The 23,631-nt window shown below is 37.2% G+C and overlaps 1 protein-coding gene across 1 annotated transcript in view; it reads right to left on the bottom strand.

Annotated features, from left to right (window-relative positions):
* The window catches only part of UBAP1L (ubiquitin associated protein 1 like), a 35,582-nt gene extending 14,383 nt beyond the window's left edge, over nucleotides 1–21,199 (bottom strand). Inside the window, exons 1-3 of the mRNA XM_074234404.1 lie at nucleotides 20,974–21,199; nucleotides 14,127–14,816; nucleotides 11,544–11,753 (exon numbers count right to left, since the gene is read on the bottom strand). Of these exons, the coding sequence (XP_074090505.1) occupies nucleotides 11,544–11,753; nucleotides 14,127–14,816; nucleotides 20,974–21,093 (1,020 nt within the window). The 5' untranslated portion in view covers nucleotides 21,094–21,199. The remainder of the gene's footprint in view (nucleotides 1–11,543; nucleotides 11,754–14,126; nucleotides 14,817–20,973) is intronic.
* Between the last annotated feature and the right edge of the window lie 2,432 nt (nucleotides 21,200–23,631).

Below are 23,631 nucleotides of genomic sequence, written 5' to 3' on the forward strand. Positions count from 1 at the left end.
AAGTAGGAGACACAATAGGCCTTGCTTTACTTATAACAAGGTGTTAAATACCCTAGGTGAGGAGGAGGGGGACAAAGTGTGAAAGAAAATAGGTCTGGGGGAAGGGCACAAATAGTTCAAGAAATGATATGGCTTTGGATGATACTTTGGCTTGTAAGGAGGATTGTGTGTACTTGAAAGATACTTGAAAGGGGGTAAGGTAAAAAATGATCATAATTATAATTTGATGCAAGTTGAGTCAATGCTGCTTATCAAGTAATCAAGTAAACAATCTGTGATGATATCTTGATAGCAATAAGAGCTTATCAAGCAATCAAATAATCAAACTGTGATTGATGATACCTGATTAATTATATTAGAGCACCAAGGGAAGAGTGTTGTGTCATATGCATTCCAGGCTAAGAGCTATGAAGGGTTAACACAGAAATAGTTATGTGCTTTAACCAGCAAGATGTACTTCAGAGCTTAGACAAGGGAGTAGCTGCATATCTGAGCTAAGGAGGTGTATTCCCAGGCCCAGATAGATAGCGCATTCTGAGATAATTACCTTCTGCACTTTGTTTACCAAATCACTGTTTGGTTCTCAAAACAATCTTCTCTCTGTTTAGCAGAACACTGTTTGGTTCTCAAAACAATCACCTAAGACATACACAAGGTATGCATGTGAAAAAATGCTTGCTAAAACTCTTATGTAATTGGTTACGTAAAAGTAGAGTATAAAAGTATGTATCCTGTGATCAATAAACGAACCAGCTTATGCATCATATTGATGTCGGCCTGGATCCCTCCTCCGGACTCAACAGAAGAGGCACAAAGATTTATAATTTTAGAGGAAAAGAAGGGAGAATGTGAATGCTGAGTAAATTCTATTCAATAGATTTAGCTCAGTGAGGGAATCAGATATATTCCCACTTGGATTTTAACAATCTAACAATCTACAGGGAGTGGGGCTGGGAATGGGAAAGATAAGGGAAGAAGGGATAGATAAAAGGGAAGGGAAGTTATAAGTGAAAATAAACTGAAAGTTAAATTTCTAAAAGAAATGTCAAAGGGGAAAGGTAGTAAAATTTTGGTGAGGAGGAAAAAGAGAAAAGGAAAGAGGTAAATATAAATGGAGAAAGATAACATGAAGGGAAATACAGAATTAGTAACTGTAAATGTGATTGGGATGGATGACTGTCCCATAAAACAGAAACAGTTAGAAGAATGGATTAGAAATCAGAATCCTATGATATGTTGTTTATAAGACACACATTTGAAGCAGAGTAAAGGTAAAAGGTTGGAGCAAAATAAATTATACCTCAGCAGAAGTAAAATAATCTAGGGTAGCAATCCTAATCTCAGACAAAGTAAAAGCAAAAAATCAATCTCATTAAAAGGAATAAGGAAGGAAACCACATCTTCTTAAAAGGCACCATTGGTAATAAATCTGTATCATTACTAAACATGCATGCACCTAGTGGTATATAGCATTCAGAAAAACTGAGTGAATTACAAGGAGAAATAGACAGCAAGACTTTAATAATGGGGAACCTCAACCTCCTGCTCTCAGAACTAGATAACAAAATGAACAAGAAAGAAGTTAAGAAGGTGAATGAAATCTTAGAAAGTTTAGATATGATAGATCTCTGGAGAAAACTTAATGGGGATAAAAAAGAATATACCTTTTTTTTTGGCAGTACATGGCACCTTCACCAAAACTGACCATGTCCTAGGGCACAAAAACCTTAAAATCAAATGCAGAAAGGGAGAAATAATAAATACACACTTTTTAGACCATGTTGCAATAAAATTTATATATAATAAATGGTCAGGGAAAGATAAACCAAGAACTATTTGGAAATTATATAACTTTATCTTAAATAATGGGTGGATCAAATAGCAAATAACAGAAATACTCAATAATTCTAAAATGATAATAATGAGATCATACCAAAATTTATGTGATGCAGCAAAGGCAGTTTTGAGGGGAAACTTTATATCTCTAAATGCTTATATGAATAAAATAGAGAAAGAGGAGATCAATGAATAGGTATGCAACTAAAAAAGCTAGGAAAAAAACCAAATTAAACAACCCCAATTAAATACTAAATTAGAAATTCTGAAAATCAAGGGAGAGAGTAATAAAATGGAAAGCAAGAAAACTACTGATCTCATGAATAAAACCAAGAGTTGGTTTTATGAAAAAGCCAGTAAAATAGACAAACTTCTGGTTAATCTGATTTAAAAAAAGGAAGAAGATAACCAAATTACCAGTATCAAAAATGAAAAGGGTGAACTAACCACCAATGAGGAGGAAATTAAAGAGACAATTAGGAGCTACTTTGCTAAACTATATGCCAATAAATTGGACAACTTGAGTGAAATGAATGAATATTTACAAAAATACAAACTACCCAGATTAACAGAAGAGGAAACAAATTATTTAGATAACCCCATTTTAGAAAAAGAAGTTGAAGAAACCATCAATAAACTACCTAAGAAAAAGTCTCCAGGTCCAGATGGATTTACAAGTGAATTCTACCAAATATTTAAAGAACAATTAATTCCTATTCTACATAAACTATTTTAAAAAATAGAAGTGGAAGGAATTCTGCCAAACTCCTTTTATGACACCAATATGGTGCTGATACCTAAAGCAGGAAGAACCAAAACAAACAAAGAAAATTATATACCAATCTCCCTAATGAATATTGATGCAAAAATCTAAATAAAATTTTAGCAATGAGACTACAGCAAGTTATTAGCAGGATAATACACTATGATCAGATTGGATTTATACCAGGCAAGCAAGGATGGTTCAACATTAGGAAACTATTCAATATAAACATATCAATAGTAAAACCAACTGAAATCATATGATTATCTCAATAAATGATGAAAAAGCCTTTGATAAAATACAGCATCCATTCCTATTAAAAACACTAGAAAGTTTAGAAATAAATAGTTTTCCTTAAAATAATAAATAGTATCTATCTAAAACTATCAACAAATATTATATTTAATGGGAATAAACTCAGAGCATTTCCAATAAATTCATGGATGAAACAAGGATGCCCATTATCACCATTACTATTCAATATAGTATTGGAAATGCTAGTAATAGCAATAAGAGAAGAAAAAGAAATTGAAAGAATCAGAATTGGCAATGAGGAAGCAAAATTTTCACTCTTTGCATATGATATAATGCTATACCTAGAAAATCTGAGAAAAATCATTTAAAAAAACTCCTTGAAACAATTAACAAACTCATCAAAGCAGCAGGATATAAAATAAACCCACATAAATCATCAGCGTTTCTATTTATGAACAACAAAGTCCAAGAACAAGAGATAGAAAGAGAAATTCCATTTAAAATAATTGTAGACAACATTAAATACTTGGGAATCCACCTCCCAAGACAAACCCAGAAACTTTGTGAACACAATTATAAAGCTCTCCTCACCCAAAGAAAGTCAGATCTAAATAATTGGAAAAATGTTAAATGTTCATGGTTAGGTTGAGTTAATATAATAAAAATGACAATTCTACCCAAATTAAATTATTTCTTCAGTGCCATACCAATCCAACTACCAAATTTACCAACTACCAACTTTACCGAGCTTAAACAAAAAATAGCAACAAAATTCATCTGGAGCAACAAAAGGGCAAGAATAGCAAGGGAACTGATGAAAAAAATGTAAAGGAAGATGGCCTAGCTCTACCAGATCTAAAACTATTTTATAAAGCAGTAGTCCTCAAAACTGCCTGGTACTGGTTAAGGAATAGAGAAATGGATCAGTAGATTAGGATAGATTCAAAAGAAACTGCAGGGGCAGCTAGGTGGCGCAATGGATAGAGCACCAGCCCTGGAGTCAGGAGTACCTGGGTTCAAATCCGGCCTCAGACACTTAATAATTGCCTAGCTGTGTGGCCTTGGGCAAGTCACTTAACCCCATTGCCTTGTAAAAACCAAAACCCAAAAAAAAAAAAAAGAAACTGCGGTGAATGACTACAACAATCTACTATTTGCCAAACCCAAAAACATCAGCCTTTGGGATAATGACTCACTATTTGACAAAAATTTGGGGGAAAACTGGAAAATAATATGGCAAAAACTAGGCATAGATCCACATCTCACACCCTATGCCAAAAATAAGGTCAAAATGGGTACAGGATTTAGACAAAAAGAGCAATACATAGATAAATTAATAGACCAAAAAGTACTCTATCTATCTGATCTATGGAGAAGGGATAAATTTATGACCAAACAAGAATTAGAGTATATTATAAACTGCAAAATGAATGATTTTGACTATATTAAGTTAAAAAGTTTTTGCACTAATAAAATCAATGCTTCCAAAATTAGAAGAAAAGTAGAAAGCTGGGAAACAATCTTCATAACCAGGAATTCTAATAAAGGTCTCATTTCTAAAATATTAAAGAATTGCATCAAATTTATAAGGTCATAAGTCATTCTTCAATTGATAAATGGTCAAAGGATATGAACAGATAGTTTTCAAATGAAGAAATTAAAGCCATATATATAATATATATATATAATCATATGAAAAATGCTCCAAATCACTATTGATTAGAGAAATGCAAATTAAAACAATGAGGTATCATTTCACACCTATTAGATTAGCCCAGATGAGAAAAAGGGCAGATGATCAATGTTGGAGAGGTTGTGAGAGGATTGGGACGTTGATTCATTGCTGGTGGAGTTGTGAATGGATCCAGCCTTTCTGGAGAGCAATATGGAACTATGCCCAAAGAGCAATAAAATTGGTCATACCTTTGACCCAGCAATTCTAATTCTAGGACTATATCCAGAAGAAATTGTAAAAAGTGGGAAAAGTCCTACATGTTCCAAAATATTCATAGCAGCTCTTTTTGTAGTGGCAAAGAATTGGAAATTGAAGGGATGCCCATCAATTGGGGAAGGGCTAAACAAGTTATGGTACATAAAAACTATGGAATATTGTTGTTCTATAAGAAACCATAAATGGCTGGTCTCTAGAGAAGCATGGAACGATTTACAGGATCTTATGCTGAGAGAAGGGAGTAGAGCCAAGAGAACAATGTACACATCAACAACATTAGGAGATAAACAACCTTGATGGAAGCAACTCCTCTCGACAGTCATGAGTGCTAGGACAACTATATTAGACTGATAATGGTCTATATTATCCCCAACCAGAGGAAGAAAAACACACACACACACACACACACACACACACACACACATACACACACACAAAACACATACACATACACATACACACAGAAAAAAACACCCCTACAGAATCTGATGAACATCTCTTATGTATCTCTTTCCCTTAATCTTAATTCCTGGTGCCAAAAATTACTAATTTGTAAATATGTTTAATAAAATTTGTATGTAAAATGCTAACCTGACTGTTCCCTGATGAGGAGGGCAGGTGGGAAGGAAGGGTGGAGGGAAATTTTGTAACATGAAACTATGCATGTACAAATAGATAAAAAAATTTTAAAATATCATAAAAAAGAATCTAACATTTTGTTTGGACATGCTCTTAGAATTTAAGGCATACCTTCTATGAATATGACTCAAATCCAGTGACTTAAAAGTTTTCCTTGTCCCAGCCCCTAAGTTATGATCTGGATCACTCTGTTCTTAATCCTAGCACAATTTTGAAAAAATGTTTTAAAATATTGGGTCTTTGAGTTCTCTCTTCTTGTCCCTTTGGTCAGGGAAAATTAAGCAGCTCTACGTCAATGTTCCCCCACACACACCCAGTGACGGCTTGTGTAGTAAATCACCTTATGGACTTTCTGACATGTTTCAGGATTTATCTACCATCAAAGATTTGGAGTTATATCCATAGGACTGACTCCAGGACTCTCACAGATGTTCAGATGCTTGGTTCTGTCCTGTGCCATTCTCAGGTAGAGTCAATGTAGGAATTTGTTTGACTTGACTACATATATTTGTCAATAATAATAATAATAATAATAATAATAATAATAATAATAATAATAATAATGATAGCCAGAATTTATAGAATGCCTTCTATATATTGGGCATTGTGCTAAGCACTTTAAAAAGCAAAAAACATTATCTCATTTGATCCTTACAACAACCCTGGTTCTATTATTATCTACATTTTGCTATTGAGACAAACAGAAGTTAGATGATTTCCCCAAGGACTACCTTGCTAGTAAGTATCTGAGGCTTGTAAAATAGGAACTGTAATACTGACTTCACAAGCTTGCTGTGAGAATCAACTAAGAAAATATATGCAAAAGAACAAAATAAATATCATTTTTGTTAGCATATATTGTTTTAAGATCATAGATTTAGACCTGGAAAGAACCTGAAAGTCCATCTAGTCTGAGGGTTCTTAACCTGGAGTCCATAAAATCAAAAAAAAATTTGATAACTGTATTGAATCATTATAATTAGTTCTTTTTGTAACACTATAAAATTCTAAGCATATTGAAGCATATTTTTCTTTATTGTTCCTGGGATTTTTTTTGTCTCTGTTTTCCTTCATAGAATGACTTATTTGGAAATTTGTTTTCCATGACCTCACATGTATAACCTATATCAAATTACTTGCCTTCTCAATGAGAGGGGATGGGAGGGAGGGAATTTGGAACTCAAAATCTGAGAAAAAGAAAGTTATGGATAATATATATCAAATTACTTGCTATCCTAAAGTGGGGAGATGGGAGAGAGAAAGGATGGGAGGGAGAAAACTACAAAAAAAGAATGTTGAAAATTATCAATCTATAATTGGAAAAATAATTTTAAAAAAGAATATGAAAATTATTTTTACATGTAATTAGATGAAAATAAAAACAAATTAAAATACTGGATATTCTGTTTTATACATTTAAAAGTATCATTCTCAGATCTTTAGGTTTTTAACATAAAACCTAACAAAAAAAACTAACATGTTAGGTTTTAACATACTGCCAAAGTCAGGCATGACACAAAAAATAATTAAGAAGTCCTAGTCTAGGGTTAAAAACATCACTTGTACAAAAATATTCATACAAAAATTATGAAATTCAAAATAAATAAAATCTTTTTTTTTTTTAAAGTACTGGTCTAATCCAACTTCTTCATTGTGGTGGCAAAGAATTGGAAATCAAGTAAATGTCCTTCAATTGGGGAATGGCTTAGCAAACTGGTATATGTATGTCATGGAACACTATTGTTCTATTAGAAACCAGGTGGGATGGGAATTCAGGGAAGCTTGGAGGATTTGCATGAACTGATGCTGAGTGAGATGATCAGAACCAGAAAAACACTGTACACCCTAACAGCAACATGAGGGTGAAGTTCAACCTTGATGGACTCACTCATTCCATCAGTGCAACAATCAGGGACAATTTGGGACTCTCTGCAATGGAGAATACCATCTGTATCCAGATAAAGAGCCATGGAGTTTGAACAAAGTTCAAGGACTATTCCCTTTAATTTAGAAAAAAACAGATATATTTTATTGTCTGATCTTGTATCTCTTAGACTTTTTTGTTTCTTGCTTAAGAATATGATTTCTCTCTCATCACACTCAATTTGGATCAATGTACAACATGGAAACAAAGACTGACAGATTGCTTTCCATGGGGGGTGGGGTGGGGGGAATGGAAGTAAGATTAGGGGAAAAATTGTAAAACTCAAAATAAATAAAATCTTTTTTAAAAAAAAGTACTAGTCTGATCCAACTTCTTCATTTTACAGTTGAGGAAAGTAAGACCTAAATGGATTAAATGTTTTCCCTGGTATCACGGTATCACGGTATCACATAGCATGTAAGTGTCAGAGACAGAATTTGAAACCAGGTGCAGCACTACATCTTTTGCTGATAGTTCTCAAATCTAATTATACTGCCCCATATTCTGTAGACTTCTATTCTATTCTTTTCCTTCTCTAATACCACAGATGACAAAATAATAATCCTAACATGCTGTGCTGACCATTTCACTATTCAAAAGCCTTCAATGCTTCTCTATTATCTCTAGGATGAAATATAAATTTCTCAACCTGACTTTTAAGACTATCCAAAAGTCCTATACCCTAATTAAACTTCCATCTCTGTCCTTGGTGAATTCACACACTCTGTCCTAAATCCCTGGAATTAAACATTCTCCTTACATCTTCCACTTGGAGTGTTTATGGCTCATGGCTCAGCTTTCTTAATTCTTCCCCTCTGCCCAAGTGTGATGCTCTCTCCTTTTTCCAATTACTTATAGTATGATCTGGGAGACACTAGCACAGGATCACCCAGCATGGTGTACCCTTATCAGAGAAGGTGCTGTGCTCTATGAGCAAAGCAGAATTGAAGTAACTCAAAAGGCCTGTGAGTTGTGCTAATTTAGAGAATCCATCCCAATGATTCACATGGTCTATTTGAGTCAGAACTGTGGTATAGCATTCCAAGATCATATTGGGCCGATCAGTCACAGTCAGACATATTAAATTCACTTAATATTATAATATAAATTCACTCATCCACTTCATCCTTGTGAGCTAGAGACAACTCAAATGGGCTCAGGAGAGTCATTGTTAAAGTATCAGTGTGAGCATTTACACCTCAGGAATTGTTACAAATCAGGACTTGATTTACTGTTTTAATCAACGTACTTAAGAAAGTACTAGTAAAAAATGTTAATAATGCTAATAAACTTCAAAGTGGACCCTAGAACCAGTTTTCTGGAGAGCAAGTTGTTAAACACTTGCCAGAACACCTCTGTTGGCATTCTCCCTAGTCTTACAGCAAGTAGTAGGTGCATGATAAATATTGGTTGGGTTAAATTACTGAATGGAGATGGGGTTGGGGAGGGAGGGTATATTCTCTATTGATCCCTGATTGTCAGAATCATTTTTTCCTTAACTTCAAGGTTTAGTTCAAGTGCCCCAGTCCTTTGGGAAATCTTTCTTCAGCAATATATTCCACAGTGATCTCTATCCTCATCGACTTCCTGTAGTCGTTATCACCCATTCCAATCCCTGGCCAATAAGTCATTTACTACCTAGAAGTATTTGTTACATTGTAATAACCAGTGAGTTTTTCTATATCACTTTAAGGTTTATAAAGCATTTGATATCTATTCTCTTATTTGATCCTCACAATAACACTTTGAATGTGAGTGTGCTGTGCCTTCCCTTGCTGGGAAGGCTTGCTGCCTTCTGGTAGTTCTTAAAGACTAGAAACTATGCATTATTCCTTTTTGTAACCAAATGGCACCTAATCATAGACTAATAATAATTTGTTGTTGAGTCATTTTTCAGTAGTGACTAGCTCTTTGTGACCCCATTTGGGGTTTTCTTGGCAAGATACTAGAGTGGTTTGTCATTTCCTTCTCCAGCTGACTTTACAGATGAGGAAACTGAGGCAAACAGGGTGAAGCGACTTGCCCAGGCTCACACAGCTGGTAAGTAACTGAGGCCAGGTTTGACCTCAGGAAGATGAGTCTTTTTTTGCCCCATATTCAGTTCTCTATCCATTACGGCACCACCTAGCCACTCCACTGATAATAATAACTAACATTTATACTTGCTAATTGCCAATCACTTGCTAAGTACTTTGCAAATATGATCTCACTTAAGTTTCATCACATACCTGGATGGTAGGAACTACTCAACATTTTACAGATGAAAAAATTAGCAAAACAGAAGTGAAATGACTTGCCCAAGTCGCACAGCTAGGAAATATCTGAGGTCAAATTTGAATTCAAGTCTTCCTGACCCTAGGCCCATCTGTCCACTGTCTATTGTGCCGTTTTGTTGCCTAAATCAGTACAGGGCTCTTAGATTTATATTAAGATAAATGTGAATTAATGAATGAATCCTTACAATAATAAAAATAACTCATATCTATACAATAATTTAAAGTTTGCAAAGAACTTTTCATGCTACTGAATCAGGATTCCAGGTCCATATTATTTGGTGGTGCTTCTGGAGAGTTGTCATTGGTGCAAAGGTCTATGAGTGGACAAGACATTAATATCCTGAAAGACTATGAGGAAACTGGTTTTCTCATGGATAACAATGAACAATGAGGACCCAACAGAACAATGGGAAGTACCCAAACAACTTTTTGTTCTCAGTTTTTCATGCTTGTGTAATCTTCTCAGAATACTCCAAAAGTCCTCATTCAATTGCTGAATCTCATTGACTCTTTTACTTAATTGAATGTAGGTTTAAACTTCCTGTAACTTCATTCAGTTTGTACAACTATTCATGACCCACATTTGGGGTTCTCTTGGCAAAAATATTGGAGTGGTTTACTTCAGTTCATTTGACAGATGAGGAAACTAAAGCAAACAGGGTTAAGTATCTTGCCTAGGGTCATGCAGCTAGTAAGTGTCTGAGGCTGGATTTGCATATGAATATTTCCTGATTCCAAGCTCAGCTTTTTATCTTCTAGGCCACCTAACTACCCTTGTATATCTTTATTAATCTCCCTTTTTAAAAGTATGTTTATTTTTCATTTATTAATCCCTTAAGCTTTGTACCTCCATTTCTCATATGATTACCCCTCTCTTATATGACTATTTTTTTTGTCTTCTTGTAAGGTTTCCAATAATTTGACTGATTCAGAAAGAAGCTTCTTTAGAACAACAACACTTTGTGACTTGTTTTAAATTCTCCCTCCCTTATAGTCATTAATAAGGAACACTGTCTTGGCTAATTTTAAAAATATAGGGTACTGGGGTAGCTAGGTGGCGTAGTGAACAAAGCACCAGCCCTGGAGTCAGGAGTACCTGGGTTCAAATCCGGTCTCAGACACTTAATAATTACCTAGCTGTATGGCTTTGGGTAAGCCACTTAACCCCATTTGCCTTGCAAAAAACCTAAAAAAAAATAAAAAAGTCAATTCTTCTGCAATACATTATTTCATTTAGTCTTTACAGCAACTCTACAAGGTAATTTCCAAGCTATAAGGAGTTCTATAATAATAATAATATCCTAGGAAAATGAGATTCAGAGAGGTTAAGTTACTTGTCCAGACAAACTAATAAGGATCTCTAGGAGGATTTGAACCTAGATCTTGGTGACTCTTAAGTTTAGAAATCTAGCCAGGATGCAAATTCTGCTAAAGCAGGGTCTGTGGGAAAGAGGTGGCTTTGAACATTCCAAAGTTAGTTTCTGAAGTTATAAAAAAAACCCATCACTATAATTATTATTTTAAGCTTAATAAGTTACCCTTGGTAGAGAGAATTTATGTGATGACTCCCCTTTCCTGATTTCCCAAATTATTATTGCTCTCTCCCTCATCAAATTTTTTTTTTGCATTTCTTGCTATGTTTATATTGTATCTACCCCCTCCCCAGTAAAATATCCCCCAGCTCCTTGAAGAAAGGGACTATTCTTGATTTTGTTTTTGTATCTCTAACACCAGCCTAATGTCTTATAAACAGCAAGTGCTTAACAAATGCTCATTGAATTGAATTACTGAAATAAATGGTTTTTTAATACAGCTAGAAGCATCATTACCCTGCCCTAACTTCTGCCATCTGCCTGGTTTAGACTGTCTCACTTAGCTGTTTTCTATTCCATCACTCACCTGGCTCAGGCTCTGCCTTCCAGTTCTCTGCAGAGCCAGGATGGCCCTGCGCAGGGGGTACCCCAGAGCCAGCACTGGTTCAATCAGGTCCCGCTCCTCCTGACTCAGGGCAGACAGCAGGTCCATAGTGGAATCTGGGTGACTGTTAGCAGAATTGAGAGGTTGAGGAGTGCCTGGACAGGGTGGGAGGCAGGAGTATGGGCTGAGAGACTGAAAAACAAAGAACGAGGTTAAATTTTGGGACCAGGTCTGAGCAAACCTACAATGAAGGGGGAAAGGGAAGATCCTACTAGATTCCATTTTCTTCAGATCTAAGTGGGCATGTAAAGCACAGTTCAGATCTTCTCTTGGGGTCTTTTCTGATCCTCCTAATTATTTACTCTGAATATATATCATGCAAACTTCTCTATGCATGTGCTATTTCCCCCCAGCAGAATGTAAGCTTTTTGAGGGGTAAAGACTTGTCCTCAGAACCAAGGACAGCACCTGGCATGAGGTAGGAGGTTAATAAATGCTTGCTGAATTACATTATGCTCTTCTTTCCCTCACTCTTTGCTTCTCTCAAACCCTGAATATTGATGAGTTAGAGTTAAGTCAAGCAGAAAGTTTAACTTGATCTGTTCCAAGGGTGAGGCACAAAGGCAGAGAATTTTTCCACATTGTCTACACCAGTCTTTCCTTTCTTATTATGTTCTATGAAAAGGCTTATTGCTAGCTTATTTCTGCAACAAGCAGACTGAGTATAATATGATTTGTTATGTTGCTTGGGAAACCTCAAACAGTCCTGTGGCCAGAACTGATAAAAATCAGAAGACAGAAGGCTTGGGAAAATCTCAATCTGTTTTGTTTTAAACATCTCCCTCTCCTCCAGATGAAAGAAAATTCCCTCTTAGTTGTTCCACAGGTCACGTGGAAAAAAAAAACATGTAACTATAACTAAAACCATCCTTTCAAGACTCACCCCAGAAAACCAGATTCGGCTACTGGGGCCTGGTTGGGAATTCTTCTTGTATCTGTCCCACTCCTCCTTCTTGCCACAGTTCCATCTTAGTGCCTGTCCACTGGATGGGACATCACATGGTGGAGCATAGAGAATCCAAGACAAGTCTAGAGACATAGGTTCTGGTCTAGGCTCTCTCACTAACTTGTTATGTGACTTAACTCTCCTCTGAACTATAGTTTCTTCAACTGTAAAATGGAGTTGGACTAACATCACCTTTGAAAGATCCTTCCCCCTATATTAGCTAAGTGGTGCAGTGGACAGAGCACTGGTCCATGAGTCAGGAGAACCTGAGTTCAAATCCACCCTCAGATACTTGCTACCTGTGTGACCCCGAGAAAGTCACTTAAGCCTGTTTACCTCATTTCCTCAACTGTAAAATGAGCACAAGGAAATGGCAAATCACTCCAGTATCCTTGCCAAAAAACAAAACAAACAAACCCAAAAGAGGTTGGATATGACTGAAACAACTCAACCACAACTCCCTATAGTATTCTAGAAGTTTAAAGTACAGTATTAGCATAGGAGCTTAATTAAATGCTTGTTGTTACAAATATACATGTACAACTTTTACCAGACTGTTTGCTGCAGAAGGGTGGGGGATGGGAAGGAAGAGTGGTAAAAAAAATGTGTAACATAAATATGCAAGTGGATGAATGTTGGAAAAACTTTCATAACATGCAAATGGAATAATAATTAGTTTAAAAAAATGCCTGTTGACTTATTGACAGTTCAATTATTAGTAGGAAAGCCTGCTTCTGGCTCTGTCACTGTTCCTTACTACCAAACTATTTCTCCTTTGCCACCTATCTCCTCTGTGAAGATTTTCCAAATCATAGCATCATAGACTTAGAGCTAGCTGGGAGGTCCCTTCCATACATCTGGTTCAATCCCCTCATTTTATAGATAAGGAAATAGATTTGGAGAGAATAAATGACTTATCCAAGGTCCTAAGCTGTCAGAGCCTGGATTTGCCTCCAAATTCAGGGCTCTTCTGAGTTGTCTGTAGTGCCCATTTGGCAACTGACATGTACCATTTTGTGTCATATATGTCATCTTATTGCTCTTTCTTTTCATGTTTGTCTTCTTTCTCTACCAACTGTGCATATATACTCACAGAAAAGTAATTTACATTCTGCACCCATTAAAATATCTTGAATATATGTATAAATACATACAACATGCATGCATATAAATAATCCACACATGTATATTTATATATAGATATATATTCATATAAAATACACAAACATATGCATAAATGCTATGTTCCTCCCTTCCCTCCAGTATTCCTGACACCCAGAATATTTTCTTTTGTATAGCAATCATTTAATAAGTATTTGTTGAATTGATGTGGTTCAATAAATGTTTCCTATTTGGTTGATTGGCACTGACTAATGCAGGGAAAGCCCCTGTTTCTGGGAAGCCCCAGAATTTGGCAGTCAACATCATTTATCTCCTCTCTCTCTATGACTACAGATTAAAATGGTGGGGGGTAGGGAGACGTGGGGAGGGGTTGTCAAGGGCATTGGTGAGAAAGGTTTTGTGGATATTGTATCTGAGCCCACAACTTCTAGCCTTACTGGGACTGTGGGTTTGTGACTCCGAATGGGAGGCATAGAGCCAGCTGTGGATGGTCTTGGTGGTATTGTTGGGGAGTTCTGGGGAGGCATGTCAAGGACAGGTGCTGTGGAGGTCATGGTTCTGTTATTCCTGAAGCGGTGGTAGAGAGCCAAGGACTTGGCAGCCAGTCTGCGCTCAGGTGAAGCAGCCCGGCTCAGTGGAGGCACCAGCAATGATAACCTTCTTCTGACGCCCTCCAACTCATTCTTCACATTGTGGAAGATGTCCAGAGATCTCCGACGACGTTCTAGACTTGGTGACCCTGGGGAGCTAGTAGAACCTTGCTCAAGGAATGACCTGGGGCCCCAGGGAGAGCTGGGGAATGGCATCTCTTTGATATTACTGTCATCCTCACTAGTTGAAGAAGCACCTTCATCCTCTTCCTCCTCCTCCTCCTCTTTTTCTTCCTCCTTCTCCTCCTCAGTGAATCCATCTTCCCCACTGTTCCAGCTCCCAGGTTGAGCAAAGTTTTTCTCTCTATCCTCTTGTGGATCAGTTTCAGCCACACTGGATGCGTCCAGTGAGTCAACCAAAAGGAGCCAACATGGAGGAGCAGTGGCCATCCCAGGGGCTTCTTTACTCCAAGTCATCTCTCGTCTTGTTGCAGCCTCCAACCAGTAGAGTACCTTTCTCTCCAGGGAAAAATCATGCTACAGAAGAAAAAAACAAGAGTGAGATCCAGTATCCAAGACCCCAAAAGACAGTTATTTCAAATGTTTTTAAGCCTCTCCTTTACTCCTACCCACCCCCCAGTTCTTTTGGAGCAACCAGGTGAAGTGGATAAAGTTAGGAAGACCTGAGTTTAAAAGTCACTTCACCACTTACTAGCTGAGTGACTCTGGCAAAGTCATTTAACCCTGGTTGCCTCCATTTCCTCTTCTGTAAATTGAGCTAGAGAAGGAAATGGCAAACCACTTCAGTATCTTTGCCAAGAAAATCCCAAATGTGATTATGAAAAGTCAGACATGTCTGAAATAATTGAATGACAAAACTCAGTTCTTTGTTGTTATGGTTTAGGTTGAAGACATGAAGACCTCCTGGAGGCTGTTTCATCATCTTCTACATTCATAATCCCTCAAAAAATTGTAAGCTCCACACCTATTAGAGTATCTAGTATGTGAGTAGGCATACACTCTATCTCTTCTCTTTCCTCCTCCTCTCCTCTGCCCTCCATATCCTTAGCACCCAGCACAGTGGCGGACTAAAAAAAAAGAAAAGAAATGAAAAGAAAGAAAAAATAACTGAGAATTGTATAAGGCCAAAGTAATAAACTAATTTAGTTAGGTGGTTTTTCAGCTTTTTCCTTTAGAAAAAAAAGAGAGAAATAGGAAACATTCCATTCATTTACTTTTAAGATTAAGAACAGGGTACACAGAATTCTATTTTTAAAAAATGTTAAAAGATAACAACTTCGAACTCTACTTATAGCCAAGTTAGGAAAGAGAAGTTGGATGAAGTTTGAAGTGGATAGGGTTAAAAGGAGTAGAAAAGAGACAAACACACAAATACACACACACACACACACACACACACACACACACACACACACACACACACACGAGTATGGAGAAGCACAAAGAGAGGCCTTCACCAATGATGGTGAGTCCCACATCAGTGATGGTGAGGTCCTTACATAGAGCTACACACACAGGAATAAAAAGAAACAGAAATAGATAAACACAGACTCAGAAAGGAAGACAGGCATGGGAACATAGTTTCATAGACTGATGACTTGAAGGGATCCTAGAGGTCATCTAATCCAAAGCTCTTATTTTATAGAAGAGGGAACTGAGATCCACTGAAATAAAAATCATTAATTTACCTAAGGTCACCCAAAAAAGAATTGGCAGGATCAGAATTTGACTCCAGGTCTTTTATCTCCAAAACATCTTAGTATTTGTTCTATAGCTTTGTATGAAATCATCCCCTCGTGAAACAGGGAACACACCAAAAATTGCCCTCAACCCTAAGTTCCTAGCCCTATTTACAATATTCCAGTATTATTTTTTTGTTGTTTTTCAGTTATTTCACTCATGTCTGACACTTCATGATCCCCAGGACCTCTATCCATGGTGTTAGCTTGGCAAAGATCCTGGACTGCTTTGCCATTTCCTTCTCCAATAGCAAAAAAGAGTGACTTGCCCAAGGTCGTAAACTAGCATGTTTCTGAGGTTAGACTTGAACTTCCTGACACCATTCCCAACACTCTATCTACTGCTCTGTCTAGCTGACCCCTCTAGTATTACTATTGAAGGGTTAAAAAAGGGGAGGGGAATATCTTTTTCTCCTGAAAACTATGACCTTTCTTCATTCTCTCCTCCTCTCCAGAGATGGCAGATCCCTTCCTCCACTGTAGCCCTAAATCACAGTCAGTTCAGGAGATGACTACATTTTAATGTGAAGAAAGTTTGAAGAAAGGATGATATATAGCTTAGATAAAACCTCACTCACAGTCTCATTACCCTGAATTCTCATGGCCCGGGTTTGAAGCATTTGGCAGGTGTTTTCAAGCTCCCTCTTGCCCCTTTCCTCTTCAATCTAGAGATGAATCTCATGATTGCAATGTTATTTTTCTTGTTAGTCTAGCCCAAGAGCAAGGATGGATTCACTCTCTGGATCTCCTAGTTTCCAAAGGAAGCAGACTCTTTTCCTACCTGGGCCCTCTGATCCACTTTCTTTGACTTCAGATTGAATTGTATTTATGGCTGCCTTCTAGACCAGCCAGATGCAAGGGATCTCATAGATTCTCTTTCTAACACAGAAGTTCTAAATCTGAGTTGAACTTGTTTAAAAAAATTGGAAGGGTTAACTAATTAGTTCATTTCAATATAATTGAAATAATCTCAATTATAATTTCATAAGTTAAATAATTTTAATGTAATAAGTATAATAATCTCATTAAGTTAAATAATTTCAATGCAATTGATTTCCTATGTGTTTTATTTTATGTACTTATAAAAAGATCTTTCTATCAAACTGCTTGCTCGCTTAGGGAGGGGGGGATGAGAGGTTGGAGAGGAGAAAAAATTTGAAACTCAAAATCTTATTAAAAAATGAATGTTGGGGTGGCTAGGTGGTGCAGTGGATAGAGCACTGGCCTTGGAGTCAGGAGTACCTGGGTTCAAATCTGACCTCAGACACTTAATAATTACCTAGCCATGTTACCTTGGGAAAGCCACTTAACCCCATTGCCTTGAAAAAAAATCTAAAAAAAAAAAGTGAATGTTAAAGATAACTTTATGTGCAGTTGGAAAAATAAAATGGACCCATGCTTGAAGACTTGTCTTTCTCTTGATTATGGGAGTAAAGCAGAGAAGAAGAAGGACTTCTTTTATAGTACTCTCTTCCTGTGCTGTTTGCTTCCAGGTTTTTAACTAAATCTTTTACATAAATTTTCTGGGTATGAGTGAAGTTGACAGATTTATCTTTGGGTATGAGCACAATCAAGTGTGAAATTGGGAAGGGGATTTCAAAAGATCAGAATAGTTCAGGACAAGGTAGTATAATGAAAAAGACCACCAGATTTAGAATCAGAAGACTCAGACTAGAAAGTAAAATTGAGTTTTAAAAAAATCCCACAAGAAAATCACTCAGATTAGAATACTGGTTCTAGATACTAGTTATATGACTTTAGATAAGTCATATTCAATACATATCTATTAAATACCTACTATATTTTAGTGTTGTATTAAACCTTAGAAATGAATTCTGGTTTGTTTTACAGGTAGGTAAACTGAGACCCATAGAGGTTAAGTGACTTGCCCAAGGTCATATAGGTAGCATAAAGTGGGGAAATGGATTGGAATTCAGGACTTCTAAATTAAAATTCATTGTTCTTTTAAACTCCTCCTCCTTAAACTTCCTTAGCTTCAGTTTCCTGTTGTGTAAAATAAGAATAATAAATATGCCTAGATCATGGATTTTAATAAACCTTGATTCCCTTCTAGATCAAAGTTCTATAGAAGGAAAAGCCCCCAGGGATCATTGAGTTCAATGATTCATGTTATAAATAAGAAACTGAGGCCTAGTTCCTTAATTAATTAAATTAAATTAGTTTCCCAAAGTAAAAGCAAGTGGTTGGGGGAAGGTGGAATTTGAACCTAGACCTTCTGACTGTTGTATCAACCCTTAGATATAATGATGTAAAGTATTATGTAAATGTCAAACACTATTATTATTACTAATAGTGTGAATTTGCTGAAATTTTTCTTGAGAGGTTCCACCTCTCCTTCTTATATCTGCCCCATACCACTCCACTACCTTTAGTTCCTAAATCCATAAGACTCTGTGCTCATGCTTCCCAAGTTCCTCCTTTTAGAAAAGGAAAAAAGATATTAAATTCAATGTATCATCCTGTCCCTTTGCAAGGAGGGAGTAGGGTATGTGATTTTTTTGGTTTTCTTTTGTTGGGTTTTTTTTCAGAATTTGGGGGGGTACTTATGAGTGATGCTGATTTCTCTCTCTCTCTCTCTCTCTCTCTCTCCCCCCCCTTAAAAATATTATTTGTTAAATGAGATGACTCTTTAGGAGAGGGAGGAAGAGGAATACTGATGGAAAGCATGATGAAACAAAAAAATCAATAAAAGCTTATGTTTTAAAAAAATTCTTTCAGCTTAAAGGATCAGAGATTTTGTTATCCACCCCAGAAAGAAAAATCAGGAGGAGCTTAACACAAAGGAATGAATCAATAATAGTGGAATTCCAGGTATCAATAGCAGAAGATTTGAGGCCATGGAGTGTTTGTCAAATCATCTTTCATCTAGGGTAAGGCCAGTCTTTCAGTCTTTTTCTTTGAAAATATACTTTCCCATTTTCTTAGTGGATGAAATCTGAGATCCATCTGAGGACATTTATCTCTGGGGGGAAAAAAGGATTTTTTCTCTTTTACCTATAAAAAGTTGTTATCTGTTAGGTCAAGAGGACAAGATATTGAAAGATGCTCAGAGACACTGCTATATCACTGGAGACACTGTGTTTTTCTTACCAAAAAGCTTAAACTTTTTGATAGATTTAACAGCAGATCAGAGGACAGATCACCAATTTTCCATTCTTCTCTATTGACAAGGTTGATTGGTGACTCAGAAAGATGATGTAATACTGCCCTCCTCAGCTGAGACTGGATCAGGGAGTGACTTTGAGAGCTCTTAGCAGATATCTATCTGTGCCTTCCCCCCCATATATTTCCATGTATCTGTAATCTGGTAAAAATGAATGTGGATGAAATTCTGATTAATTGTAATGACCAATCATGTTTTGAGAGACCAGACCGATGCATATATTCTCAAATATATGATCACTGGGGTTTTTTTCCTTTTGCTGACTGAGGGGGTCAGTGCTACTACTGCAATGCTCCTACTAGGAAAGGGGAAGTTTTTTTCAGAAAATGACTGTGATGCAACAATAAAAGGTGTCAATAAAACTCATAATCAATAAAGAATGCTAAAGGAAAGCTTGAAGGGAACTAGGTGGTAGCTTGAATTCAAATCCAGCCTCAATCACTTACTGTGTGCAAGTTATTTAACCACTGTTTGCCAATAGTTTCTTCATTTGTAAAATGAGTTGGAGAAGAAAATGGCAAATCACTTCAGTATCTTTTCCAAGATTTAAAAAAAAAACCACAGATGGCTTCTTCTACCCCATCAAATTTACAAATAGGATCAAGAGGAGTCAGAGTCAGTCACCCATTGAGATGGGTGAACAACAGTCTTCTAAGAGTTGTGAGGCTAAAATAAGATATTTTCGAAGGTCTTTGAAAACCTTAAATAAATATAGAAATACTTGTGATGATACTGTTGATTGATGATGATGACAATGATGACCAGAAGTCAGACCAAGGGCTTTTTGTCGAGTAGGAAAGAGAAACAGGGTAAACTCCTTAAGAGGAATGGTTTCATGTTTTGAATCCCTAGACTCTAGCCCAGTTCTGAGCAGTCACAGGTGCTTAAAAACTACTTGTTGATTGAATGACTTGATTCCCTAAGGGTAGTTCTTTGGCCAGGAAAAAATTCTCAAGGGAGCTCAGAGAAAGGCAGCTCTTCTAGGGAGAAGAGTCCAGGCTCAATGATATTCAAGGCAAGGACAATACCTCCCTCTTGTGGGGCGACAATGCCTTACAGGCTGCTATCAGGCTGACTCCTACAGTGTCAGAACTAAAATATCACCAGTCCAAACCTTCCATTTTGTGAAAGAGGACAATGAGACCCAGAGAGATCAAGTGATTTGCTTTTAAGGTCACACAGGAGTCAGAAGTCAGGTTTCAAAGTCAGAGTCTTTGACTTCCGGTCAAGGTGGCGGAGAGAAGACAGGCACAGTTCTAAAATCTCCTGATCTTTCCCCATATATGATATGAAACAAACCTCTTAACAAAGTCAGAGCCTTTGACTCCAATGGTCTACCCACTGCCCCTACTTTTTCCTATGCTGGGTGATCCACTGGATAGAGCACTGGCTTTGGGGTCAGAGAACAGGAGTTCAAATCCAGCCTCGGACACTTTGTCTTCTGCACATCAGAATACACATAGGATCAACTTCTGCCAATCTGGACTCTCCTCAAAAAGACCAGAATGCTGGGATTTTCTAACATTTCAGGAACTACCAGGGTTCATTGACCTAGGGCACTGTTTTTATTTGTCCTTCATCTCCAAGAGGATCATGACATCAGTGAGGTGATGCAATGACATGAAAATAAATTGGATTTAAGTGTGTCTGCGTGTGTGTGTGTGTGTGTGTGTGTGTGTGTGTGGGGTGCAGCTGTGGAAAGCTACCACCAGCTCGGGTTCAAAAGGAACTGGCAGACAGACATACTCACCATCGAGTGCAGCAGGAGCTCTCTGCAATGAGGTACACAGAAGTTGGAGACTGATGCTGGCTCCCATTCTATCATAAAACTCTTGGAAACCTTGAAAGGGACTCCATCCAGAGAACTCATCTTGAACCCTACTTGGCGGTTCAGCAATTCAAGGATGATCAAAGGAGTCTGAAAGACTTGCCCTAGGCTTTGAACAGCTTCCTGTGGAATTTGGAGGAAGACCCAGGAAGGTGAAGAGGCTGGCATTGCCAAAGAAGGAAAAACAAAAACCACAACTGTCAGCAATAATAATAATACAAACTGTTGATATTTTTATGGGACTCAATAATAATTTCTTTATCTAGTGCTTACCATGAGTCTGATATTGGGCTAATTACTTTACATTATCTCATTTGAGTCTCACAACTCATTGGAGGTAGGTGCTATGATTATTTTTCATTTTACAGACAAGTAAACTGAGACTGGATTTGAACTCAGACTTTCCTAACTCCAGGCTGGGTGCTCTATTCACTCCAACATCTAACTGGTCCCCAATCTACCTTTCTACCTACTCATTCCTCAAACCCCTATTCAGACAGATTCTCTTCTGCCAAACTAATTTATTAACTAGTTAAAAGCACCTTATGCTTTTCCTCTTTGCATCTTCTCTTCAAGCTAGGCTTATCAGATGGGATTTTTTTCTCTAATACTATCTATCTACTAGAATTCTATGTGTCATCTAAAGTCCATCAAATTCTACCAAAAGCATTTCCAAATACCAGTGGCTGTGGATCCTCTCACAGAGAGTTGAACCTGACTGAAAAAACCCCATAATTTTGGTTTATTTCTTTGGGGCTTTGGTTTCCTCATCTGTAAAATGAGATTGGGTGTGGGGGAGGGAGGGTAAGTTGGACTGGGAGACCTCTATAATGCTTTTTTTTGTTTCTTTTTTTTTAATATGTAATTTGGGGGCAGCTAGGTGGCACAGTGGTAGAGCACCAGCCCTAGAGTTGAGGACCTGAGTTCAAATGTGATCTCAGACACTTAATAATTGCCTACCTGTGTGACCTTGGGCAAGTCACTTAACCCCATTGTCTTAAATAATTAATAAACAATTATTAAATAATAAGATCTTCTTGTCTATACCCCCTCTTTGATGCCTTGAAAACACAGTCTTGGAAGAATGGGGTAAGTTATTTCACATAAGAGTCAAGAAAAAATCTTTGGAATGGAGTGGAGGGGAAGGGAAGGGAGAGTGAGTGAGTGAGCCTTCATTCTCATCAGAAATGGCTCAGAGATAACATGCACATTCAATAGGGTATAGAAATCTATCTTACCCTAGAGGAAAAAGGAGAGAAAAGGAATGAGAGAAGGAGAACAGGAGGAGGGGAGGCAGGGAGTAGGTGACAGAAGAGAGGGAAGATTGTAGGAGAGGGGAATCATATCCCAACACACTTATGAAGAGGGACAGGGTAGAGAGAGAGAGAGAGTAGAATAAACAGGAGTGGGGAGGAATAGAAGGGAGGGAAATACAGCTAGTAATAGTGACTGTGGGGAATAATACTGAAGCAACTTCTCTGATGGACTTATGTTAAAAAATGTAATACATCCCAGAGACAGAGCCAAGGTATCTGAATATAGACACTTTTTTCTTCTCTTACTTCATTTCTCTTGAAGTTTCTCTACCTTTTGGGGGGGAGTTTATGTTTACTTTCACAACAAGATTATTGTAATAATGTGAAAATAAATCATTGAAGATGCAAAAAAAAAAGAAAACACAGTCTTGGTCATTTATCCCTTTTACTATTGTGTTTTTAACCTTCTTAAATCTTACATTGTTGGGGCAGCTAGGTGGGCAGTGGATAAAGCACTGGCCCTGGAGTCAGGAGTACCCGGGTTCAAATCTGGTCTCAGACACTTAATAATTACCTAGCTGTGTGGCCTTGGGCAAGTCACTCAACCCCATTTGCCTTGCAAAAAAACTAAAAAAAAAACCAACTTAAAAAAAATCTTACATTGTTTTTTGACCTTTGCAAGTGTTTTTGATCTCCTTCCCCAACTAGACTGTTAACTATTTGAGCAGGGTTTAATTCTACTTCTGCATCCTTACTTACTATTAAGTACAGGGCCTTACACACAAGATGGTACAGCTGATTGAGCATGGGCTCTGGAGTTAGGATAGAGAATTAAGAAATCTTGAGTTCAAGTCTCAGCTCAGATGTTTTCTAGTCTTATGAACCTGGGCAAGTTACTCTCTTTGCGTTGATCTCCTCATCTGTAAAATGGGAATAATAGAAGCTCCTACCCCTCAGTCGTATTGTGTGGATCAAATGAGATCATGATTGTAAAGCACAAAGTACAGAGTTGGGCAGACTAAGCACAATATTATTAGCTAATAAAATAACTATTTATCCATATTGCTTCAAAGAGCTTTCTATATATTACTCAGTATATAAAGGTGTCTATTTGTCCTGAATTAAACATAATGGTGGAGTGCCTTAGAAAAGTTTCAAGCTCATAGTTCTCTAGGCATGACTACTAACATCCACCCACTCTGTGACAGATATTCCTGCCCCTCGTTGCCCCATAGATGCCTCTGAAATACTTTCTTGTTGGGGTTCTTACCCTTGGTTATGATATGTGAAGAGCTGGAAGGAATTTTAGAGTCAGAAAGACCTG

This window comes from Macrotis lagotis, chromosome 4 (assembly GCF_037893015.1).
Source record: "Macrotis lagotis isolate mMagLag1 chromosome 4, bilby.v1.9.chrom.fasta, whole genome shotgun sequence".
Lineage (NCBI taxonomy): Eukaryota > Metazoa > Chordata > Mammalia > Peramelemorphia > Peramelidae > Macrotis > Macrotis lagotis.